The sequence below is a fragment of the Littorina saxatilis genome, linkage group LG9 (assembly GCF_037325665.1).
Source record: "Littorina saxatilis isolate snail1 linkage group LG9, US_GU_Lsax_2.0, whole genome shotgun sequence".
Lineage (NCBI taxonomy): Eukaryota > Metazoa > Mollusca > Gastropoda > Littorinimorpha > Littorinidae > Littorina > Littorina saxatilis.
The window spans coordinates 43,864,213-43,886,698 of record NC_090253.1 but is presented as its reverse complement, the minus strand read 5'-3'; the positions used below and the strand labels follow the sequence as shown (position 1 = coordinate 43,886,698).

General features: G+C 39.4%; 1 protein-coding gene across 2 annotated transcripts in view; it reads right to left on the bottom strand.

Annotated features, from left to right (window-relative positions):
- Window positions 1–2,738: 2,738 nt before the first annotated feature.
- LOC138976189 (scavenger receptor class F member 1-like) overlaps window positions 2,739–22,486 on the bottom strand; it is a 74,153-nt gene continuing 54,405 nt past the window's right edge. For both annotated transcript variants that reach the window (XM_070349034.1, XM_070349035.1), the window contains exons 6-10: window positions 11,289–11,420; window positions 8,556–8,696; window positions 7,067–7,166; window positions 6,620–6,681; window positions 2,739–6,010 (exon numbers count right to left, since the gene is read on the bottom strand). In XM_070349034.1, the coding sequence (XP_070205135.1) occupies window positions 5,751–6,010; window positions 6,620–6,681; window positions 7,067–7,166; window positions 8,556–8,696; window positions 11,289–11,420 (695 nt within the window). In that variant the 3' untranslated portion in view covers window positions 2,739–5,750. The remainder of the gene's footprint in view (window positions 6,011–6,619; window positions 6,682–7,066; window positions 7,167–8,555; window positions 8,697–11,288; window positions 11,421–22,486) is intronic.

Below are 22,486 nucleotides of genomic sequence, written 5' to 3'. Positions count from 1 at the left end.
TCCTAAAATGGCTGAAAAATTGGGCATGACCCGTAGGTACCCTTAGCAAAATACGCTACTGAAAGCAATATCCTATGTCCTAAAATGGCTGAAAATTTGGGCAGAGGTTCGGGGCCTGAGTAAAAATAAAGTGAAAGAGTAAAGCGACGCCACTTTACTCGCCGTGTGGTAACCTGGGACTGCGGAACGTTTGTTTTTAACCCTGTTAGTTCAGTCCACAGGGCGGAGTCCGGTATACCATTTAGACACTTAAGCCAGGTTGGTTACCAAAACTCCGGAGGACAATTTAGAGATAACAACAAATACTTCTCAGTACTCAGGTTGGGACCCTTCCACAACCATTCCCACCGAAGCAATGCTGTAACCCTAAGTGGGAAGTGCGGTATACCATTTAGACACTTAACCCCTTCACTGCCCACCCCGTATGTATTACGTGGTCATTACATTTAGTCAAGTTTTGACTAAATGTTTTAACGTAGAGGGGGGAATCGAGACGAGGGTCGTGGTGTATGTGCGTGCGTGTGTGTGTGTGTGTGTGTGTGTGTGTGTGTGTGTGTGTGTGTGTGTGTGTGTGTGTGTCTGTGTGTCTGTCTGTGTGTGTGTGTAGAGCGATTCAGACTAAACTACTGGACCGATCTTTATGAAATTTGACATGAGAGTTCCTGGGTATGAAATCCCCATAGGTTTTTTTCATTTTTTCAATAAATGTCTTTGATGACGTCATATCCGGCTTTTCGTGAAAGTTGAGGCGGCACTGTCACGCTCTCATTTTTCAACCAAATTGGTTGAAATTTTGGTCAAGTAATCTTCGACAAAGCCCGGACTTCGGTATTGCATTTCAGCTTGGTGGCTTAAAAATTAATTAATGATTTTGGTCATTAAAAATTTGAAAATTGTAAAAAAATAAAAAAAATTTATAAAACGATCCAAATTTACGTTCATCTTATTCTCCATCATTTTCTGATTCCAAAAACATTACATATGTTATATTTGGATTAAAAACAAGCTCTGAAAATTAAAAATATAAAAATTATGATCAAAATTAAATTTTCGAAATCAATTTAAAAACACTTTCATCTTATTCCTTGTCGGTTCCTGATTCCAAAAACATATAGATATGATATGTTTGGATTAAAAACACGCTCAGAAAGTTAAAACGAAGAGAGGTACAGAAAAGCGTGCTATCCTTCTCAGCGCAAGTACTACCCCGCTCTTCTTGTCAATTTCACTGCCTTTGCCGTGCGCGGTGGACTGACGATGCTGCGAGTATACGGTCTTGCTGAAAAATTGCATTGCGTTCAGTTTCATTCTGTGAGTTCCACAGCTACTTGACTAAATGTTGTATTTTCGCCTTACGCGACTTGTTTTTGGTTTGTCCTACGCCCATACATATATACACGTACTAGGTATGTGGCATTTACATCAGCACTTTTCAGGACATTTGTGAAAACTAAATGGGAGGTAACCACTGTCCAACTTCTTGATGGGGTTTAAACACAGTTCTTTCCCATTGACCAGCAAGACCAAAATGCTAATATGTGACCCTCCACCACGAATAGAGTCGCATGTCACCTCGCGCGGTTCTGCGCTAGGCTTAATAAAAGTCCGGGGAGTGTCTGGTAACAGTGTGAGGGTCACCTTAGTCATAGGCTTATAACTCAAACAGTTTTCGCTCTTTTCTAAAACGGTTTTCACTACTGGATAGAGCATAAAAAACTCTTTAGAAATATGTAAAAATATGAAAATCATGCAAAGGTGACATGCGACTCATTCTGTGGTGGAAGGTCACATATACTGTGGCAGTGAAGGGGTTAAGACAGGTTGGTTGCCAAGACTCCCCCGAACCTTGAAAACTAACAGCTTATATACCTTCCATGACTGTCCCTGACGTCACAACCAAGGAACCAATGAAAACGTCGCTCTGGGATCACATAACAAAATGGGGAGGGAGGGGGAGAGTTTCGAGGCTGCTGTCAGCCTCCATAGAAGCTATAGTTAAAATCCCTCAAAAATACACAAAAACTCCTGTACTAAGAAAACTACACCAGGACCGTTATAAAGAAATACATCAATAAAATGGAAATTCTTCGACGCATCATTTGATACCAAACACTCATTGGTTATTAACACTGTGAACAAAGTGCAAAACCTCTGACTATTACCTCGCAAAATAGTCATGTCACACCAAAAACGTATGTAGTTACAAGTTAACCACAATCAAACACAGTGTATATTCAACAGGCTTCTCATAATTATGTAGATGATAAACATAAAATCTCTATTCTACTAAACAAATGAATACAGAATACATGTTTATATTGAATACATGGGTAAAAGAAAGAATGATATAAAAGCTACTATGTGACATAAAATAAAAGAGAGAGAGAGAGAGAGAGAGAGAGAGAGAGAGAGAGAGAGAGAGTGTGTATGTGTGTGTGTGTGTGTGTGTGTGTATGTATGTGTGTTCGTCTGTGTGTATCAAGTATATTATTAATATAGAAGTAAAGAATCAGGTCACACAGGAAAGGGGGGTTGGGGAGGAAGGTGGGAGGTGAATGTAGAAAAGACAATGCGCTCACTGACGGCCCACGTGCGCAAACATTCGTGACAGGAGAAACGACCTAGGGGTTAAAAAGTCAATACAGAAAGGTTACATGTTACGGCGCCATCGTGTCAACCGCGAGAGAACAATGGAAAAGTACTTTATCATACATATCTCCGAACATTTACTAAACAAATATGATTTTAGAGTGTGAATCTTAATTCCACACAGTTTCGATACTAACTTAGATAATATATTCTGCTCTCTACGCTTTCTCTTCTTCTTCACTCTATAAACTTTAAGAAGAAAATTGCATATGGAGAAAAGACAAAAAAAATATTCCTGTAGTCGCTTTTCTCCACATTAGTCCTGTGTTGACAACTCTTAGACAAGCGCTTAGAACTGTACCCACGGAATGCGCGCTATATAAGCTTCCTATTGATTGATTGATTGACAGTATATGCTACCGGCTCGCCTCTAGCTCTGCGTTCGACAGCTGCCGCATGATGAACACATGCTACATATACTTCCAAAAGTTAACAGATAAATGACAATACAGAAACTATAAATGAATCGGCAAAACTCACGCAAAAAAAAAACCCACACACACACACAATAACAGCAAACTATTCTGATACAATAGTACCCAATCACAGCACAGACTTATTACCTCTTCACGCAACCAAAGGGAAGTAAGCGCTCTATATGCATACGACATGTCTAATGGAGTAAGCGAGAGTTATATGGAACCAATCTCCTGGCACCTGAGAGAATCACCTCTGCACACGTGTTTTACCTGCGTATTTTCTTTCATACATTATTTCTACCCAGACAATGCACAGGATACATCTGCTCTCTCTCTCTCTCTCTCTCTCTCTCTCTCTCTCTCTCTCTCTCTCTCTCTCTCTCTCTCTGTCTCTGTCTCTCTCTCTCTCTCTCTCTCTCTCTCTCTCTCTCTCTCTCTCTCTCTCTCTCTGTATTGTTCATTCACAGCTTCAATTGTCTCTACTACAGTGATCTACAGTGATGAAAAAGCTCCTCAAATAAATGGACACCTCGCTTGAAAAAACAACAACCTCCTGCTGTCACTGTCATTATTATCTCGACAAAAATGTGCCTGTCAAGATACCCCACTTGCAATGTTCCAACACTTTTCGCTGGTCCAAATGGTATCCTTTCACCACAGGCACCACTGTCTATACAGTAACACCGCTGTTCCAAATACTGTGCAACACATGTAACCCGCATAAAACATGTGTCCGCGTACATTACCCCTTCTTTGTATTAAAACACAGCATTGGCCCCTGTTGATTTCAATCAACCAATTTTCTTGTCACAACTTTATAAACTGGCTTCGCATGCGATTATTCACTGGCGAAGTTAAACCACTTACACGCCTTACATGTTCATTGTTTTTGCTGTTGAGGTACCGTATTGACTTAATTAATGTTTAAAGACGTTTTATGAAGAACATTTTGAAAACATTGTGTTTGTGCATAGTTAACTATCAGGATCACCTTTTAGATTAAATATTTATTATCAATCAATCAATCAATAGGAAGCTTATATAGCGCGTATTCCGTGGGTACAGTTCTAAGCGCTTGTCGAAGAGTTGTCAACACAGGACTAACAAAGAAACTACTGAACATCTACAGACGGACACGAACCCTATCACACACTAGCAAACCCTGATAAACATACAACAAACAATTGGTTATCAACAGTGTACACATCAATAGCTAGGTCCAATCAAAATAATATTAAGCACAAAGAAAACACACAGGGATCACGTGACCGCCGCTCAAATAAGGGTAACCTCAAAATCGAACAGAGAAAAACAGAAGGGCCGAATGAAAAATCGACAAAAAATCACAATAGGCAAAACTTTGCAACTTTATACAAACGAGAAGAAAGTAAAAACAATGATCTAGTCCCAATCATTAGCCGCAGCAGCACATAAGACATTGAACTGTCCTTAAACACGGCCAAAGATGAGGAAAAATACATTATTTCTAGCTTCAAGTTTCTTATCCATTGTATCATGCCCTCCAAATCTGACCTACCATTACATAAAAAGACTCCGAAAATACTGCACTGATCATATTAATAGAAATTCACAAGATACTGATCCATGGGTATCATTTGTGAAACAGTCAACAAATGATAGGGTTAAATCACGTTTGGAAGAACCATGCAGTTTACATTTATCATAAGAAGATTGAGATATATAATACCGGACAAATTAGAAACGAAATAATTATAAGGAATACTTGAAAGAAAAAGTAAACAGCTCATCCAAGTTAATATTTTACAAAACTGCAGTAAAAGGTTATCAAACCGCAGCATACTTATCAATAGCAGATATAAAATACAAACAAGCATTGTGTAAACATAGAATAAGTGCTCATGACTTGAAAATTGAACCGGGGAGTTATACTAACATACCGAAATAGAACAGGTGTGGGACATTGGAGGATGAAATGCATCTTTTAGACAAATGCATTGAATTCAATATATTGATATCAGAGAAAACTTAATGAAACATATACATAATTCTAGACACTTGCATGATTTACCTAATCAACATATAAATAAAGAAACACTTCAGTTACAGCTTGGTAAATATGACTGTACTTGACTGTTTTCCGAAGAAGAAGCAATGATTCTTCTTGTATTTCTGTGGTTTGGTTTGTGCCGTATAAGCTTTAAGGTGTCGTGGCAATAAAAGAGTATTCTATTTTATTCTATTCGAGTATATTCTATTCTATTAATACACACACACACACACACACACACGTTTTTACACACACACACACACACACACACACACACACACACACACACACACACACACACACACACACACACACACACACACACACACACACACAAATGGCCATCTTGCAGCGTTTCGATGTGTTGACAGAAACAATTCAGAAGCTCGAAAAATCACATCTTGTTTAAACAACATTCCTGTAAGTTCCATAGTCTGATTCAAAATGTCACAATCCGCATATTTAACAAAACACAGTATTGCAACTGCCTTTGCAGATATCATTAAGATGAAATATCAGCTAGTGTTCATTAACTTTCATATTTAATATTCAGGCAAGCCTCGAACACCGTAAGTGCCAAACTAGAAAAATAACGTTTCTTGGGACTCCCATTAGCATAGAACAGTGCGTTATATCTCTTTCTCCCTTTTTGTTCAAGAAAATGAGGTGTTTGTATTAGCAGTGTTTCCTGGTGACCTGGTGACGTCAGACACGTGTGGCGTTATTTGCGAGTATGGCTGCCTGTCTGCGTCATCGTTTGAGTAGGGGTGCAGCATGTCGTAGTTATGTTGCACTTCACGCATCTCATGTGTATTATCTGTGTCGGAGATTTCGTAGTATGTCGTGTCTTCATGTGGGGTGGCTGATGAGGGGGGTTGTACTCCTGAACTGTCACTGTGGGTGATTCCAGGTTCTGTAAACGTCAAATGATTTACCTTAACTTATGTTCTGGTTGAATCATACCAAATTCGCAAGGATTGTTTTTTTTAAAGTGACATTTTCATGATCAATTTTTCTTGAACTGTCACACATTAAACTTGTTGACAAACCTTATTGCTGTAAGATCTGTACTCTCCACATAAAGCTTCATTTGTTTTTCATCAAAAGGATTCTTTTGAACTGCTGTTACGATAAAGTTAATGCATCTGATCTGAAACAAAAGCATGACATGCTTAATAGAGAAGAACAAAATCACAACATGTGGGATTGTTGGTATGGTGGCTCAGTTGCTTTTCGTGCGCGCGCGTGTGTTTGTGTGTGTGTGTGGGTGTGTGTGTGTGCGTGTGTGTGTGTGTGTGTGTGTATTCTTGTATGCGTGTATTCTTGTGTATGTGTGTTTGTGTGTGTGTGTGTGTGTGTGTGTGTGGGCGTATGTGTGTGTGTGTGTATATATATGTGTGTGGGCGTGGACGTATGTCCGTGCGTGTGTGCGTGCACCTGCGTTTGAGTGTGCCTCTATATTGCCCACCAACCATAACCAAACATTTGTAAGAATTTGCATCGTCAACAAACAACAACATACCTCCAATGGTTCCCGATCTGTCGCGGTTCTCTGCGAATTCCTCCCTGGAGCGGCGATACCAGCTGAAACAGAACGTGCCCTGCTATTTCAAATGAAGGCAAAAAGCGTTTTAAAGTAGTTATGTGTTTTCGTTTTCTTCCCTAGTAATTGAGCAAACATAATTTTCTCGTCTTTTAAAGAAATAAACACGATGCGGTTTTTTGTACATGCTTGTGTGAATGTGTATGAATTGTTCTTGTGTGTGTGTGTGTGTGTGTGTGTGTGTGTGTGTGTGTGTGTGTGTGTGTGTGTGTGTGTGTGTGTGTGTGTCTATGTGTGTGTGTGTGTGTGTGTGTGTGTTTGAGTGTGAGTGTATGTTTGTCCTTGTGTGAGTGTGTCTATGTGTGTGTGCGTGTGTGCGTGTGTGTGTGCGTGTGTGTGTGTGTGTGTGTGTGTGTGTGATCTCACCAAACAGCACCAACAATAGCAATAGCAATGATGATAGCAGCGCCGATGACAGAACCTACCACAGGAACAACCAGGCTGTCTTTTTCATTGTCCAGTTGTACTGCACAACAAGATGAAACAAGTCGCGCAAAGCGAAATTACCACATTTAGTCAATGTGTCGAAGTAACAGAATGATATTGAACGCACTGCATCTTTTCACCTTTACAATATAGTTTCGTCAATACACCACGGCAAGGTAATCGTCGATACTTTTTCAGGTGAAAAACGTACATAAATTGACAAGTTAGTTTAACGCAATTGTGACTGGGTTTAACAGGAAAGCGCACTTTTTCTGTAGTTTTTTAAAACTTACTGAGCTTGCATTTATTCCAAACATAACATATCTACATGTTTTTGGAATCAGTAAAATGATACAGAATGAGATTGAATCATTTTTGGATCAATTACTACAATTTTGATTTAATTAGAATGTTCAGATTTATCATTATCAATCTCATTAATTGATGTTTAAGCTTCCAAGCTGAATACGATCCCAAAGTCCGAGCTTCGTTAAAGATTGCTTGACCAAATGTTCAATCGATTTGATCGAAAAATGAGGGTGTGACAGTGCCGCCTAAACTTTTACAAAAAGCCAGACAGGGCGTCATCAAAGACATTTATCAAAACAATGGAGAAAGAAAAACAAACATCTGGCATTATCGTTTGCACGAATTCACTTGTACAGTTTCATGAAGATCGGTCAAGTAGTTTTCTCTGAATTGCTCTACACACACACACACACACACACACACACACACACACACACACACACACACACATGCACCCCCACCCTCGTCTCGACTCCCCGTCTTTGTTAAACATTTAGTCAAAACTTGACTTAATGTAAAAAAAAAAAATTAAAAAACGAATTCGATTATGTGGTTGTGTGTTTTAGTTTTTTTAAATTGGCTTACAGAGCAATTGTAACGTGTTTCAAACGAAACGAATGTTTTCTTCATGTTGATGATCTCCTAACATCTCAAAGCTTGTGGCCTAAGCGTTTCGAAAGCTGATTTGTATGTTCTTTGATGTTATGTTTATATAACTTCAGAAGATAAGTGCCAATACCATTGGCCCATAGTTTCCATCCTTAGTTCTTACTTCTTGGGATAATTTTCTCGCCTCACAAACAAACAACAGCATTCTTCTTCGTGGCGATCCTGGACAGATATCGCGTTGCTTTAATGCCACGGAAGTGACCATTCAATTTGATGGAGGTAATTTTCTTTTAACTAACACGAATTGTGAAAGGCTTTGTTTCTTCTATCAACCTCCCAGTCGGCCCTCCCAAAAAATAAATTAATAAATACAGCTTTTAAACAAACAAAATTAAGCTGTAACATTTCGTCTTCAGAGCGGCATAGCATTTCTGCATGCAAACATCAGTCATCCGCAATAACTGTCCCCAGCGGTAAACCTATGGCTACTTTGATTTTGTTTTGTACTCACGTGTCTTACAAAGCTGCCCCGTGTAGCCTGGTTGACAGCCTGTGATACAGCTGCCTGTCACTCTGTCGCACGGTTGTCTCCCTTTACACTGACCGCAACTCTCACTGCACTTTCGTCCGTATGTCTTGTTGTCACATGTTGCTGATTCCATGAACATTTTGATATATTTTAACATTTTGGAGAAACAAAATACTCTCTGACGTAAACAAAAGAAACAAGTCGCGTAAGGCGAAAATACAACATTTAGTCAAGTAGCTGTCGAACTCACAGAATGAACTCGCAATGCAACGCAGCAAAACCGTATACTCGTAGCATCGTCAGTCCACCGCTCATGGCAAAGGCAGTGAAATTGACAAGAAGAGCGGGGTAGTAGTTGCGCTGAGAAGGATAGCACGCTTTTCTGTACCTCTCTTCGTTTTAACTTTCTGAGCGTGTTTTTAATCCAAACATATCATATCTATATGTTTTTGGAATCAGGAACCGACAAGGAATAAGATGAAAGTGTTTTTAAATTGATTTCGAAAATTTAATTTTGATAATAATTTTTATATTTTTAATTTTCAGAGCTTGTTTTTAATCCAAATATAACATATTTATACGTTTTTGGAATCAAAAAATGATGGAGAATAAGATGAACGTAAATTTGGATCGTTTTATAAAAAAAAATTTTTTTACAATTTTCAGATTTTTAATGACCAAAGTCATTAATTAATTTTTAAGCCACCAAGCTGAAATACAATAACGAAGTCCGGGCTTCGTCGAAGATTACTTGACCAAAATTTCAACCAATTTGGTTGAAAAATGAGAGCGTGACAGTGCCGCCTCAACTTTCACGAAAAGCCGGATATGACGTCATCAAAGTCTGAGGATATCATACCCAGGAACTCTCTTATCAAATTTCATAAAGATCGGTCTGGTAGTTTAGTCTGAATCGCTCTACACACACACAGACAGACACACACACACACATATACACACACACACACACACATACCCAAACACACACACACACACACATACACCACGACCCTCGTCTCCCTCTACGTTAAAACATTTAGTCAAAACTTGACTAAATGTAAAAAGAAGGATCTATCGTTCAGTTTTAGTCACCGTTTTGCCGATTAAAAGGGAATCATACTGTCAAAAAACACAATGTATGCGGTTAGCTGTGACGTCATATCAAAATGGTTCAAATCCAGTATACCCAATTTTGAGTAGAAGAGAGGCAGATCTTCAGAGACACATATGCACGGCGGGTAATTATAGATACAGCGTGTTTGCTCGCATTACACAAAATATACGGTCCGCATAAGCAACGGAAGGGGAGTAGGTCTAGACATATCGCTTTAACAGCTCCCATACTGCATAATGTAACTAAAGTTGGTGTCCAACACGTACCTCATATTTTTCTCTTTATGCTGAATAAATAGATGTTTAAAAACTTATCTCACTCTGCGCATGTCCAACGACATTTTGAAAAGTGTTGCTGTCGGCAACTACAACCTTGTATTCAACGCTGTTTTATGAATAGGATATGCATCCGAGTACACAGTTCGTGTTATAGGCACGTGGAGTAGCTTATGCTAACTGCACCCTATGATTTTAGTGGCTCTGCGTGTAATAATGACGGAAATGGATCCATTCTAAGAGATCCATACGTGTGTGTGTGTGTGTGTGTGTGTGTGAGCGCGTGTGAGTGCGTGTATGCGTGTGTAGGTGCGAGCGTGCGTGCGTGTGTGTATGTGTGTGTGTGTATATATGTTAACATGTATGTGTGTTGCTGAGAGACAGAGAGAGAGAGAGAGAGAGAGAGAGAGAGAGAGAGAGAGAGAGAGAGAGAGAGAAAGAGAGAAAGAGAGAAAGAGAGAAAGAGAGACTCAGACTCAGACTCAGAACTTTATTACTAAAGGATAAAGGTTTTAGGCAAAGCCTATTCTTCCAACCTGTCCGTTATACAACACATAAAGACAGACGCACATTAAAAATATAAATTCAATCATATAAAATACAGAAATACATTGTATGGAATGCAACACAATGTGCATTTAAGGAATTACATAAGGAGAACTTAAAAATTACAAAATTACATTGACATATAGTTATGCCTTTCATTTGAGAATAAAGTTGATCCGATCAGCTACACATCCGTTAACACTAGTACAAAAATTTAACAAAATAACAATCAAACAAGACATTTCATTCACGAATGATGTGTCAACGTGACTGTCTCTTAAACATTTTCACTGAAGTTGCATTTCTTATCTGTTCAATCAATCAATATGAGGCTTATATCGCGCGTATTCCGTGGGTACAGTTCTAAGCGCAGGGATTTTTTTTACTTTTTTATTTTTTTTTATTTTATAACAATAACAATAACAATAACAGCACTTTATTGTCCATTAAAATATTACATAAAAATGGAAATTTTTCTTCGGCACACCCTGTCTGCCTGTAAACGATTATAACAACAATTGTATAGGACGACACACATAAAACATAAAACATAAAAGGGATACAATCAAATATGATATTGCACTATGTAAATGCAATTTATATCGCGCACATATTCAAGGCACAGGGATTTATTTATCTGTTGGGGGAAGGAGTTCCAGAGAAACGCTCCCGAGAAGGCTAAGCTCCCGAGAGAGAGAGAGAGAGAGAGAGAGAGAGAGAGAGAGAGAGAGAGAGAGAGAGAGAGGGTAGAAGGGGGAGATGCAGAAGGATGTATTTTACCTGAACAGCTGGGCGGTATAAATGGTCCACTGCAACCTGTACACGTCCCGTCCTGGCTACATTGTGTACACCGAGAACTCAGGGATGTGCATGGTGACGTGCACTGATCTCCGTGGTAGCCAGTCCTGCAGTCTATCAATGAAGTAATATACACAATTAACGTAGGTGGCAATCCATTTCTAATTTATCATGCAGTGTTGCGAACACACAACTTAGATTAACAACAATGATGCACACAACAATACTGAAAGTGTTCAGGTTTTGAAGTTATCGTTCCATCATACTGCTAATCACCTAATAGGACGCACCTGTTATACGTCAAAAAACATCACTTAAAGCACACACCGTATGGTCAGCTCTTTTTGAATCGTATTTGTTTAAAGGGATAGTATCCGCCGGGAAAAGGCCTTCAGATCGCTTTCAAAGCATCACCGTAAGATTCTACGTTACAAATAATGCTACCATCCATGAGGAATAACTTAGACTTTGCAAATTCAACAGTTTTGATAGCTAATTAATTGTCGTAACAGAATCCAAGGAAAGAGCACTCTTGCAATGGTTGGGTGATTTCCCTTGTCAAATGTGTCAACAATGGCGTCTTCCTGCGATCATTTTAGTCTGACAAGATAAGTGTTACATTTTCCAGCTTTAGTTAACGTTGTCTGACAGGAAATAAAGCTTTCAATAGGACAGTCAGTATCAGTGTACAAGTTGCTCTCAGCAGGACTGCAAATAAATCGATGATGCGAGTCAAAAAGCCCCGTAGCACTCAAAATGGTTCGCCTTGACGAAGATCATGCTCGTACTTTAGAAGCAGTACTCAGTCAGATTATCTTGGACATATGTATTGCCTGTTGGTGATCATTTCAAATATATGTCTCTAAAGTTGCGCTTTTACCTATAAGCTTATGCATTTGTTTCAAATTCCATTCATGTCACTGATCGAACACAGGGAACAGTAAACGTGCAAGAGTTCGAAGCAAAGCGCATTCATGTTTCAGACAAATAGAGAGCTCTAAAAATTATGTCTTTTCTCATAATAGTAACCCAAAAGAGAAGAAATTATACTTATCCCTCTGAACAATGTCGAGGAAATCAGTGTCTTGTGCATGTGTTGTGTGTGTGTGTGTGTGTGTGTGTGTGTGTGTGTGTGTGTGTGTGTGTGTGAGAGAGAGAGACTTGTATCACTGTGTGTGTGTGTGTGTCACTGTGTGCATGACTGTGACTGTGTGTGTCACTGTGTGATTGTGTGTTTGTGTGTGTTTGTGTGTGTGTGTGTGTGTGTGTGTGTGTGTGTGTGTGTGTGTGTGTGTGTGTGTGTGTGTGTGTGTGTTATGCTTGTGATATAATCATATATATGTGTATGTTTGTATACACGTGAAAAAAGAGTACAATTGTTGTGTGTGTGAACGTTGTGTGCCACTAGCTGTCAAAACTTAAGTGAGCTTTTCCTTATTATGATTGAAGTTTGCAACAAATAACTCATTAACTGTAAGGGAGATTGATTAATATATGTGTATCCTTTTCAAGCATTTGTCTTTATTTTCAGGCTATGGAAGTTTTACGTTCAAAACAACAAGCGGCCAGGCTGCTCGTGCAAGAGAAAAGTGCACATCGAGGCAGGATAGGGAGAGGAATTAGCAGAGGTGTGAGCTGATGCAGAGGTAAGGACTGGACCAAGTCTTCTCAAACTGAAATTGATTTGCTGGGCAAGAAGGCTGATTCGAATAACAATTTGAAGGTAAGTGAGGACTAGTTATACTTATAATATATAGATACTTTCTCTGTGTGCAGGAGTTAAAAGAAAAAGACTTATGATGTCAGAGCCAAGGGTAATTTTGTGAATTCCAATAGAGTGCTATCACAGAAAATGAAGAAATTACATTCATCCAACTGAACAATGTCAAGAAAATCAGTGCGTATTGTGTATTTGTTATGTGTGGGTGTGCATGTGTTTTAGGAATGTAATGTGTGCAGAAAAAAAGTAAAATTGTGTGTAAGTGGGTGGGGAGGGGGGGGGGGAGGGCAAATTAGTGGTCTGGGTGGCCCAGAAAACAATTTGAAGGTGAATCAGGACTATAGTTATAAGTACTTTCTCTCACTGCTTCCCCCCCCCCTCAACCCCCACCCCTCCTCCAAACTCAATCATTCGAGTAAGTACCTTTTTATTCTGCAAGATTTGTGAGGTCGAAGACTTTGTTACAGGGTATACTAAATAATGACCAACGGTGAGGTTTTTAGGTCTCAGTCACAAATTACATTACCGGTGCATTTTTTTTCATTCTAGGGAATGTATGTATTTCCTGGTTTCAAAAAATATTGAAAAAGAATGAAAATTCAGCTTTAGCATCCTGATTTTGTCAAGATAATTTGTGCAGTTAAATTTCAGTACCCAAAATCTTTTAGTGTCTGATAAAGGGAAATAAATGAACAGTCCTCACAATTGGGGTGCTGTACCGTGAAACCCCCCTTTTAAAAACCTTCACAATTCAAGATCTCCCCTATATTTAGACCTTGCTTTTCAGATTTTCTGGTCATAACCTATGCAAATTCACCTTCATTTTAAGACTTCCTGCTTTTTAATACCTGATTTTATCAGATTTTGGGAGATCGTAAAAGGGGGTTCCACTGTAATATGAATTCTGTTTTAGCTACACCTGTATGCTGTTTGTAAAGAAGGATATTTTACAGATTGATTTGAGGGGATCATTTCTGCCTCCATAATGATCTTTATGATCTGACACATTGGCTAACAGATTCCATGATCATGCTGTTATGTAGGAAGTCATAATAATGATGTGAAGGTTTTTGAATTGTGTCTGCTTTGCAGTTCAAATAGATGTCTGCCTTCCTGTTCAATTTGTTTTTAAACAAGACAATCCCTGAAGCACATTTTCCAACCACATGTCAAACAGCAGTTCTGCTTAGCTTGAAACATCAGTATTGAATAATTATATCAAATTGACCTTTTTGCGGTTTAGCACTTGACAGATGCTGCAACAATACCTCTTGTAGAGAAAAAAATTAGAGATACAGTGGAGCCCTTCTTTTAAGATAAATATGTATATACAGCAAACTCATTCAAAGAAAAGCAGAATGTCTTAGAATAGAGGTTATAAACAGGAATCTGAGAAAGTAGTGTCTTTTAAGACAAATGTTGTTGTGGTTTTATTAAAAGGGGGGGGGGGGGGATGGGGGGGGGGCGCAAAGTTAGGGTTTCACTGTACAATGCAATGATAAACTGGGCATTCATTCCAAGTAGCTAAAGATGTGTAACTGACACTTTTGCTCGTCAGGAGCACTAGAACACATTTTCACACTTGTCAGTGTGTCAGAATGCTAAAATTCTGGAAAGCCAATGCCCACATGTATATCCCATCCCCCCTCTCTCACCCACCCCCACCTTTTACTCACACTTGCACTCCATTACGTAGATGAATAGATTACAAACACTCTTTTGTAACTCTTTATTTTCACACTTTTTCTTGCATCTGGTTCATTTTTTCAACCCTTTTCGAAGTTTGAATTTGAATCAAGTGTTTTCACTGATGGGTGATTTTCTGTTTATGCTCCAGGACTTCAAGGCACTGGTGCTTGATGACAGCAGGCTCCTACTGGCCCACACACAAAGAAGAGATTGAAGATGCCTTGGTCCTGGAAAGATCAATAAAGCCAAACGATACGCATCATTCAGAATTATATTGAGGAAAGATATTGGCTATTCGGGTGAAGGTGTGAGAGTTGCCATGTGCAGTTGCTGTGTATGGGTCATAGGAATGACATTATAGATCCAACTGGCCAGTACACTGATTGTCTTCCTTGTTACCTGTATTGGAGTACATTGTGGTGTTAAACAAAGTGCGTTTCTGTGTGGGTTGGTTTACACATGCTCTGTTACATTCCATATTAGGCGGCCAGCTGAGACTACAACATAGTGCATGTTTGTACATTAAAAAAACAATTAAAAGGAATTCTAACCAGAACCAATCGATACATAAATGTTATTTGTATTTTTGACCAAAATATGACATTTTACACACACCTTGACAGTCCGTGTTCACCTTGAGGAACACTGACTGTCTCAATCTGTGTAAAATGTCATAATTTGGTCAAAAATACAAATAATGTATGTATAAGTTACAGCTCCGTCCATCCATGGTATCGCCTGATATTTTGTCGAGACTGGGTCAATGAAAGTGACGTCATTATATTCTTTCACCCCGTCGAGACAAAATATCACGCGATACCATGGATGGACGGAGCTGTAACGTATATATGGCATGACCAAAGTAAAGAGAATTTGTCATGGGATGTGGAAACAAATCATTGGAAATTCACCATGGGCAATCAACCCAAGCCTAGAAGTTGTAGAACTATATTTTGTTTCAGTCTTGGCAAGGCCAGTTTTGTCCAGTTCCGGAAAAGACATCATGAATTCATTCACCCTGCCAAGACGAAAAAAACAATTCCATGGATGAAAACGTATAAGCTTATATCCCGTGACGCATCAAAGCTAAATTTTGTTTTGAAATGTCTTCACAACGTACAGATAACTTATAACGACATACTCGCGTGACAGGAAAAACGCACACTTTGTTTTTCGTCTGCTACAAATCTAGTCTTGTTGGTTGACGGAGAGAATAAAGCTTCAATCGTACCTTCATCAACAGGAATAAATGCTCAATCCGCTGTCAGTTCGCAACTGAACCTTGTTTTTTTTCTTTAACTTTTTGGTTAACATTGAAACGGCAATTCAAAAGAGTGTTTCAGCTGTTTCAAGACACAGGCTTAGCTCCTTCTTTTGAGTTGCTTTTCAGTCTAAAATGACACCGGAAGCGAACAAATTGTCGCGTATACTGTCGTCACAAAAAGACGTCATGACAAAGTTACACGCAAAGCGAAAGAGACTTTAACGTCATTTACTTTTGTTCGGAATTTTCCGTCTGTTCCTAGCTTGTCAGTGAAGACCTGACGTGAGTGAGCGTACCCAAAACGTCTTTGTTCTCTATTCACATTGCAGCTGTGAAATAAACAGTCTTGTGTCTCGGTCGTGTAGGTACAGAGTTTGCTTCTGCAATCATTGTGTTCGTGTTGATGACGGCTTCATAAGACAAATCAGCGAATCTATTGTGAGGAAGACGTTTATGTACAAATCACCGAACCCAACCCATTTTTTGTGTGCATGTTTCTGAAGAATAAACTGCATGTGGTTAATTTCATCCGTTTAATGCTTGTCGAAACGAGCCATAAGGCTTTAGAATAAAAGATTTCACGCATTGCTTGGCCATCTGATCACAGATGAGGTCGCAGTTTGTAGGTTGAATCTATGAATCGACCAGAGATAGATCTGCATTTCTCGTACGACCTTCCAGATTATCAACAGCGGGTTCATGGTCGGAATCAAGAGGTCAAATTTGCGTGGCTCCCAATCATTTCATAAAAGATTTCCATTTTCTTGTTTCTGCGGCTGCGCAAGTTATTTTGCCTAGGTCATGGCCGAACTTTAGGCCTACGGAGAAATATCGCTGGATATTTTCTCCCTAGATTAACAGAGACAATGAAGGGAAGTCATGCTGTATATTGTAATTCAATCAAGTTGGCGTTTTAATGAAACAGATCCTGTGATTGGTCAGAATGCCCCAACTCATTAAAAATTACCGGTCATTAATTATATAATAATAATAATAATAACGGGCATTTATAAAGCGCCTTATCAAAAGTTCAAAGCGCGGGACAACAATACATGTATACAAAAATCATACAATCACTGTCAGATTCAAACAACACATCATGCACATCTCACATCCCCAGACTCTATACTAAGGAACTATCCGTAGTGTTGTTGGAACAAGTGAGTTTTCAAATTGGACTTAAAAGATGAAATGGATGGAGAGTGACGTAATTGAAAGGGGAGTGAATTCCATAACTGAGGTCCATAATACGAAAACGTGCGGAAGCCATGAGCCTTGCGTTTAAAGCGACCTTGACAGAGAAGTCGAGCATCATCAGAAGAACGAAGGGTGCGAGAGGGAGTGTAGAGAGAGACCAGTTCAGAAAGATAGGCAGGTGCCGATTCAGAGATGATATTGTAGCAGAAGCAGGCAGCTTTATACCTAATACGTTCAGATACAGGAAGCCAGTGAAGTTCTTTCATGAGAGGAGTGCAGGGTTGTCGATGCTGTGCTCTGAAAATGAGACGTGCAGCAGAGTGTTGTACTTTTTGCAAGGGTTGGAGAGTGGAGTCAGGGCAGCCTATGAGAAGGGAGTTGCAGTAATCTAATCTGGACAGAATGCAGGATGTAACGAGAGTTTTAGTGGCATCAACAGTGAGAAATTTTCTTATGGAACCTATTCTTCTGATCTCAAAGTAACATGTCTGACAGACTTTTTTGATGTGTTGTTTCATTGAGAGGTGGGAGTCCATGATGAACCCAAGATTCCTAGCACTATCAGAGAGAGAAATGTCACTAGAACCTACTGTGATGGAGGCTGGAAGGGAAGTGGTCGAACAGGAAGCTCCAGAGAAAAGAAGAAATTCAGTCTTGTCATCATTTAACTTGAGCATATTGTTTGTCATCCATGATTTAATATCTGAAGTGCAGTTTTGGAGAGTGTGCGTCACCGCTTGGATTTCTGTAGGCTTGCATGCTTGTTGGAGTTGTGTGTCGTCTGCAAAGAGGTAGTGATTGACTGCGTGTTGCTTGATGACGGCAGAGAGAGGAGTGGTGTATAGTACAAATAAAACTGGGCCTAGAACTGATCCCTGGGGAACGCCGAAACAGAGAGGAGATGGAGGAGATGGAGGAGATGAGAGATTATTGACAGACACATACTGACTACGACCCTGTAGATATGAACTAAACCAGTGAAGAGCGGTAGAGTGAATGCCAAAAACAGATTCGAGACGAGAGAGCAGAACAGAGTGATCGATCGTATCGAACGCAGCTGAGTTATCCAAGAGAAGCAGAACTGATAGGTCATCATTATCCAGAGCAGAAAGAATGTCATTCACAACACGAAGCAAAACAGTCTCGGTGCTGTGGCCAGCCCTATACGCTGACTGAAGAGGATTGCAGAGGTTGTTGGTTTCAAGGTGGGAGAGAAGCTGACTAAGCACTACTTTTTCCAGAATTTTAGAAATGAATGGCAAGTTGGAAACAGGCCTATAGTTTTTCAACTGATTTTTATCCAGAGATGGTTTCTTGATCAAAGGTTTAACTACTGCAGTTTTCAAGTCCATTGGCACAGTGCCAGAAGTGAGAGAAGAGTTGATTATGTTGGTTATGATGGGAAGAAAAAGGTCAAGGTTTTCATAAAACAAGTTGGTGGGGATGGGGTCTAGCTCACAAGACTTTGGCACTGTGTTCTTAAAAATCTTCAAAACAAACTGCTCAGATACAGGAATGAATTGTCGATAATCATTCGCTAAAAAAAGCCATAAACCACCTGCTGGCGAGGCGCATTGATACAACCTCAACTAGTCTCGGTTAGCTTTGAGGGTCATTTTACAAGTAGGAAATATGAAGGCCAACGAAATACCGAGACCATAAGGTATGCAAAGTGATGACGACGAATACGTGACGTAAGTTGATGACTACGTCAGTCAATTCCAAAGATCGCTTTAGTGATGAAAAGAATTTGTTTTAGAGTTTGCTGTCCAGAAACCCGTCAAACAAGTCGCGTAAGGCGAAAATACAATATTTAGTCAAGTAGCTGTCGAACTCACAGAATGAAACTGAACGCAATGCAACGCAGCAAGACCGTATACTCGTAGTCCACCGCTCACGGCATAGGCAGTGAAATTGACAAGAAGAGCGGGGTAGTGGTTACGCTATGCTGCATAGCACGCTTTTCTGTACCTCTCTTCGTTTTAACTTTCTGAGCGTGTTTTTAATCCAAACATATCATATCTATATGTTTTTGGAATCAGGAACCGACAAGGAATAAGATGAAAGTGTTTTTAAATTGATTTGGAAAATTTAATTTTGATAATAATTTTTATATATTTAATTTTCAGAGCTTGTTTTTAATCCGAATATAACATATTTATATGTTTTTGGAATCAGCAAATGATGGAAAATAAGATAAACGTAAATTTGGATCGCTTTATAAATTTGTATTCTTTTTTACAATTTTCAGATTTTTAATGACCGAAGTCATTAATTAATTTTTAAGCCACCAAGCTGAAATGCAATACCGAACCCCGGGCTTCGTCGAAGATTACTTGACCAAAATTTCAACCAATTTGGTTGAAAAATGAGGGCGTGACAGTGCTGCCTCAACTTTCACGAAAAGCCGGATATGACGTCATCAAAGACATTTATCAAAAAAATGAAAAAAACGTATGGGGATTTCATACCCAGGAACTCTCATGTCAAATTTCATAAAGATCGGTCCAGTAGTTTAGTCTGAATCGCTCTACACACACACACACACGCACGCACGCACATACACCACGACCCTCGTTTCGATTCCCCCTCGATGTTAAAATATTTAGTCAAAACTTGACTAAATATAAAAAGTAGGGAAAATGTATGTGAAAAAAACCAAAACAGGAGCAGAGTGATAAGATAGGAATATGAGTGTGTATATGTGTTTGTTTGTAAAGGTGTGTGTGTCCGTCTGTCTATGTGCGTATCTGTTTGTTTGTTTGCTTAACGCCCAGCAGACCACGAAGGGCCATATCAGGGCGGTGCTGCTTTGACATATAACGTGCGCCACACACAAGACAGAAGTTTGTTTGTTTCTTTAACGCACAAGACAGAAGTCGCAGCACAGGCTTCATGTCTCACCACAGGCGAAGGTATCGTTCACTGGACCACTACTTACATAGAAAGACTAGCCTGTGGTCTCACCCAGTCACATTATTCTGACACCGGACCAACCAGTCCTAGCACTAACCCCATAATGCCAGACGCAAGGCGGAGCAGCCACTAGATTGCCAATTTTAAAGTCTTAGGTATGACCCGGCCGGGGTTCGAACCCACGACCTCCCGATCACGGGGCGGACGCCTTACCACCAGGCCAACCGTGCTGGTCTATGTGCGTATGAGTGTGTTTTGTGTGTATGAGATTTGTGTGAGTCAATGTGTGTGTGTGTGTGTGTGGGTGTGTGTGTGAGTGCGTGCGTGCATGCGTGCGTAAGTACATGTGTGTGTGTGTGTGTGTGTGTTTGTATAAGAGAGAGAGAGAGAGAGAGAGAGAGAGAGAGAGAGGATGGGTGGGTGTATGTGCGTGTGCGTCAATGCCTATGTGTGTGTGTATGTGTGTTTGTTTGTAAAGGTGTGTATGTCCGTCTGTCTATATGTGCGTATGGGGGTGTGTTTTGTGTGTATGAAATGTGTGTGAGAGAGTTAGTGAGTGCGTGTGAGTGAGTGTGTACGTGTGTAACTTGGGGTGTGTGCGTGTGTGTGTGTGTTCGTGTGTGTGTGTGTGTGTGTGTGTTTGAGAGAGAGAGAGAGAGAGAGAGAGAGGTTTGTCTTTCGCTGGGGAATGCAGTGCCTTGGCGTTGCACTTCTACTTAATTAAAATTGTTGTTTTATAAAAACGATCCAAATTTACGTTCATCTTGTTCTTCATAATTGTCTGATTCCAAAAACATATAAATATGTTATATTCGGATTAAAAACAAGCTCTTAAAATTAAAAATTATGATTAAAATTAAATTTCCGAAATCGATTTAAAAACAATTTCATCTTATTCCTTGTCGGTTCCTGATTCCAAAAACATATAGATATGATATGTTTGGATTAAAAACACGCTCAGAAAGTTAAAACGAAGAGAGGTACAGAAAAGCGTGCTATGCAGCACAGCGAAACCACAACCGCGCTAAACAGGCTCGTCAGTTTCAGTGAGTTTTGCACAAGCGGCGGACTACGGTCATATTGTGAAAAAATGCAGTGCGTTCAGTTTCATTCTGTAAGTTCCACAGCTTGACTAAATGTACAGTAGTAATTTCGCCTTACGCGACTTGTTTATTATGTGCACAGTTCTGCACCTTGTAGAGACATTTTCATTCTAGAGAACGCTGACAGACAGCTATATTTATTTATTTTATACTCTCGGCACTGGAGTATCTCTGGATAGCCCCTCAAAAAGAAGACGAGGGAGGTTCTTCTGAAGTTGAAGAGGTCTGCTTTCAGTGATTTACAGGGAGCATGTGAAACGACCAGTGTTTGATAACACCATTTCCCCCTCTATAAGATTTTAGCTTTCTAAAAAAAACTTACCCCTGTCTTCGTCACATCAATGGCTTGGATTAGTATCAATTACTGACAGAATGACTATTCATTTCGTGTTTTTTAGGATGTGTGTACATTCACTTTTACTGAATGAATGTTTGTGTTTGGTTTTTAGTGTTTTTACATTTAGTCAAGTTTTGACTAAATGTTTTAACGTAGAGGGGGGAATCGAGACGAGGGTCGTGGTGTATGTGTGTGTGTGTGTGTGTGTGTGTGTGTGTGTGTGCGTCTGTCTGTGTGTGTGTGTGTGTGTGTAGAGCGATTCAGACTTAACTACTGGACCGATCTTTATGAAATTTGACATGAGAGTTCCTGGGTATGATATCCCCAGACATGTTTTTCATTTTTTTGATAAATGTCTTTGATGACGTCATATCCGGCTTTTCGTGAAAGTTGAGGCGGCACTGTCACGCTCTCATTTTTCAACCAAATTGGTTGAAATTTTGGTAAAGTAATCTTCGACAAAGCCCGGACTTCGGTATTGCATTTCAGCTTGGTGGCTTAAAAATTAATTTATGACTTTGGTCATTAAAAATCTGAAAATTGTAAAAAAAATTTTTTTTTATAAAACGATCCAAATTTACGTTCATCTTATTCTCCATCATTTTCTGATTCCAAAAACATATAAATATGTTATATTTGGATTAAAAACAAGCTCTGAAAATTAAAAATAAAAAAATCATTATCAAAATTAAATTTTCGAAATCAATTTAAAAACACTTTCATCTTATTCCTTGTCGGTTCCTGATTCCAAAAACATATAGATATGATATGTTTGGATTAAAAACACGCTCAGAAAGTTAAAACGAAGAGAGGTACAGAAAAGCGTGCTATCCTTCTCAGCACAACTACTACCCCGCTCTTCTTGTCAATTTCACTGCCTTTGCCATGAGCGGTGGACTGACGATGCTACGAGTATACGGTCTTGCTGAAAAATTGCATTGCGTTCAGTTTCAT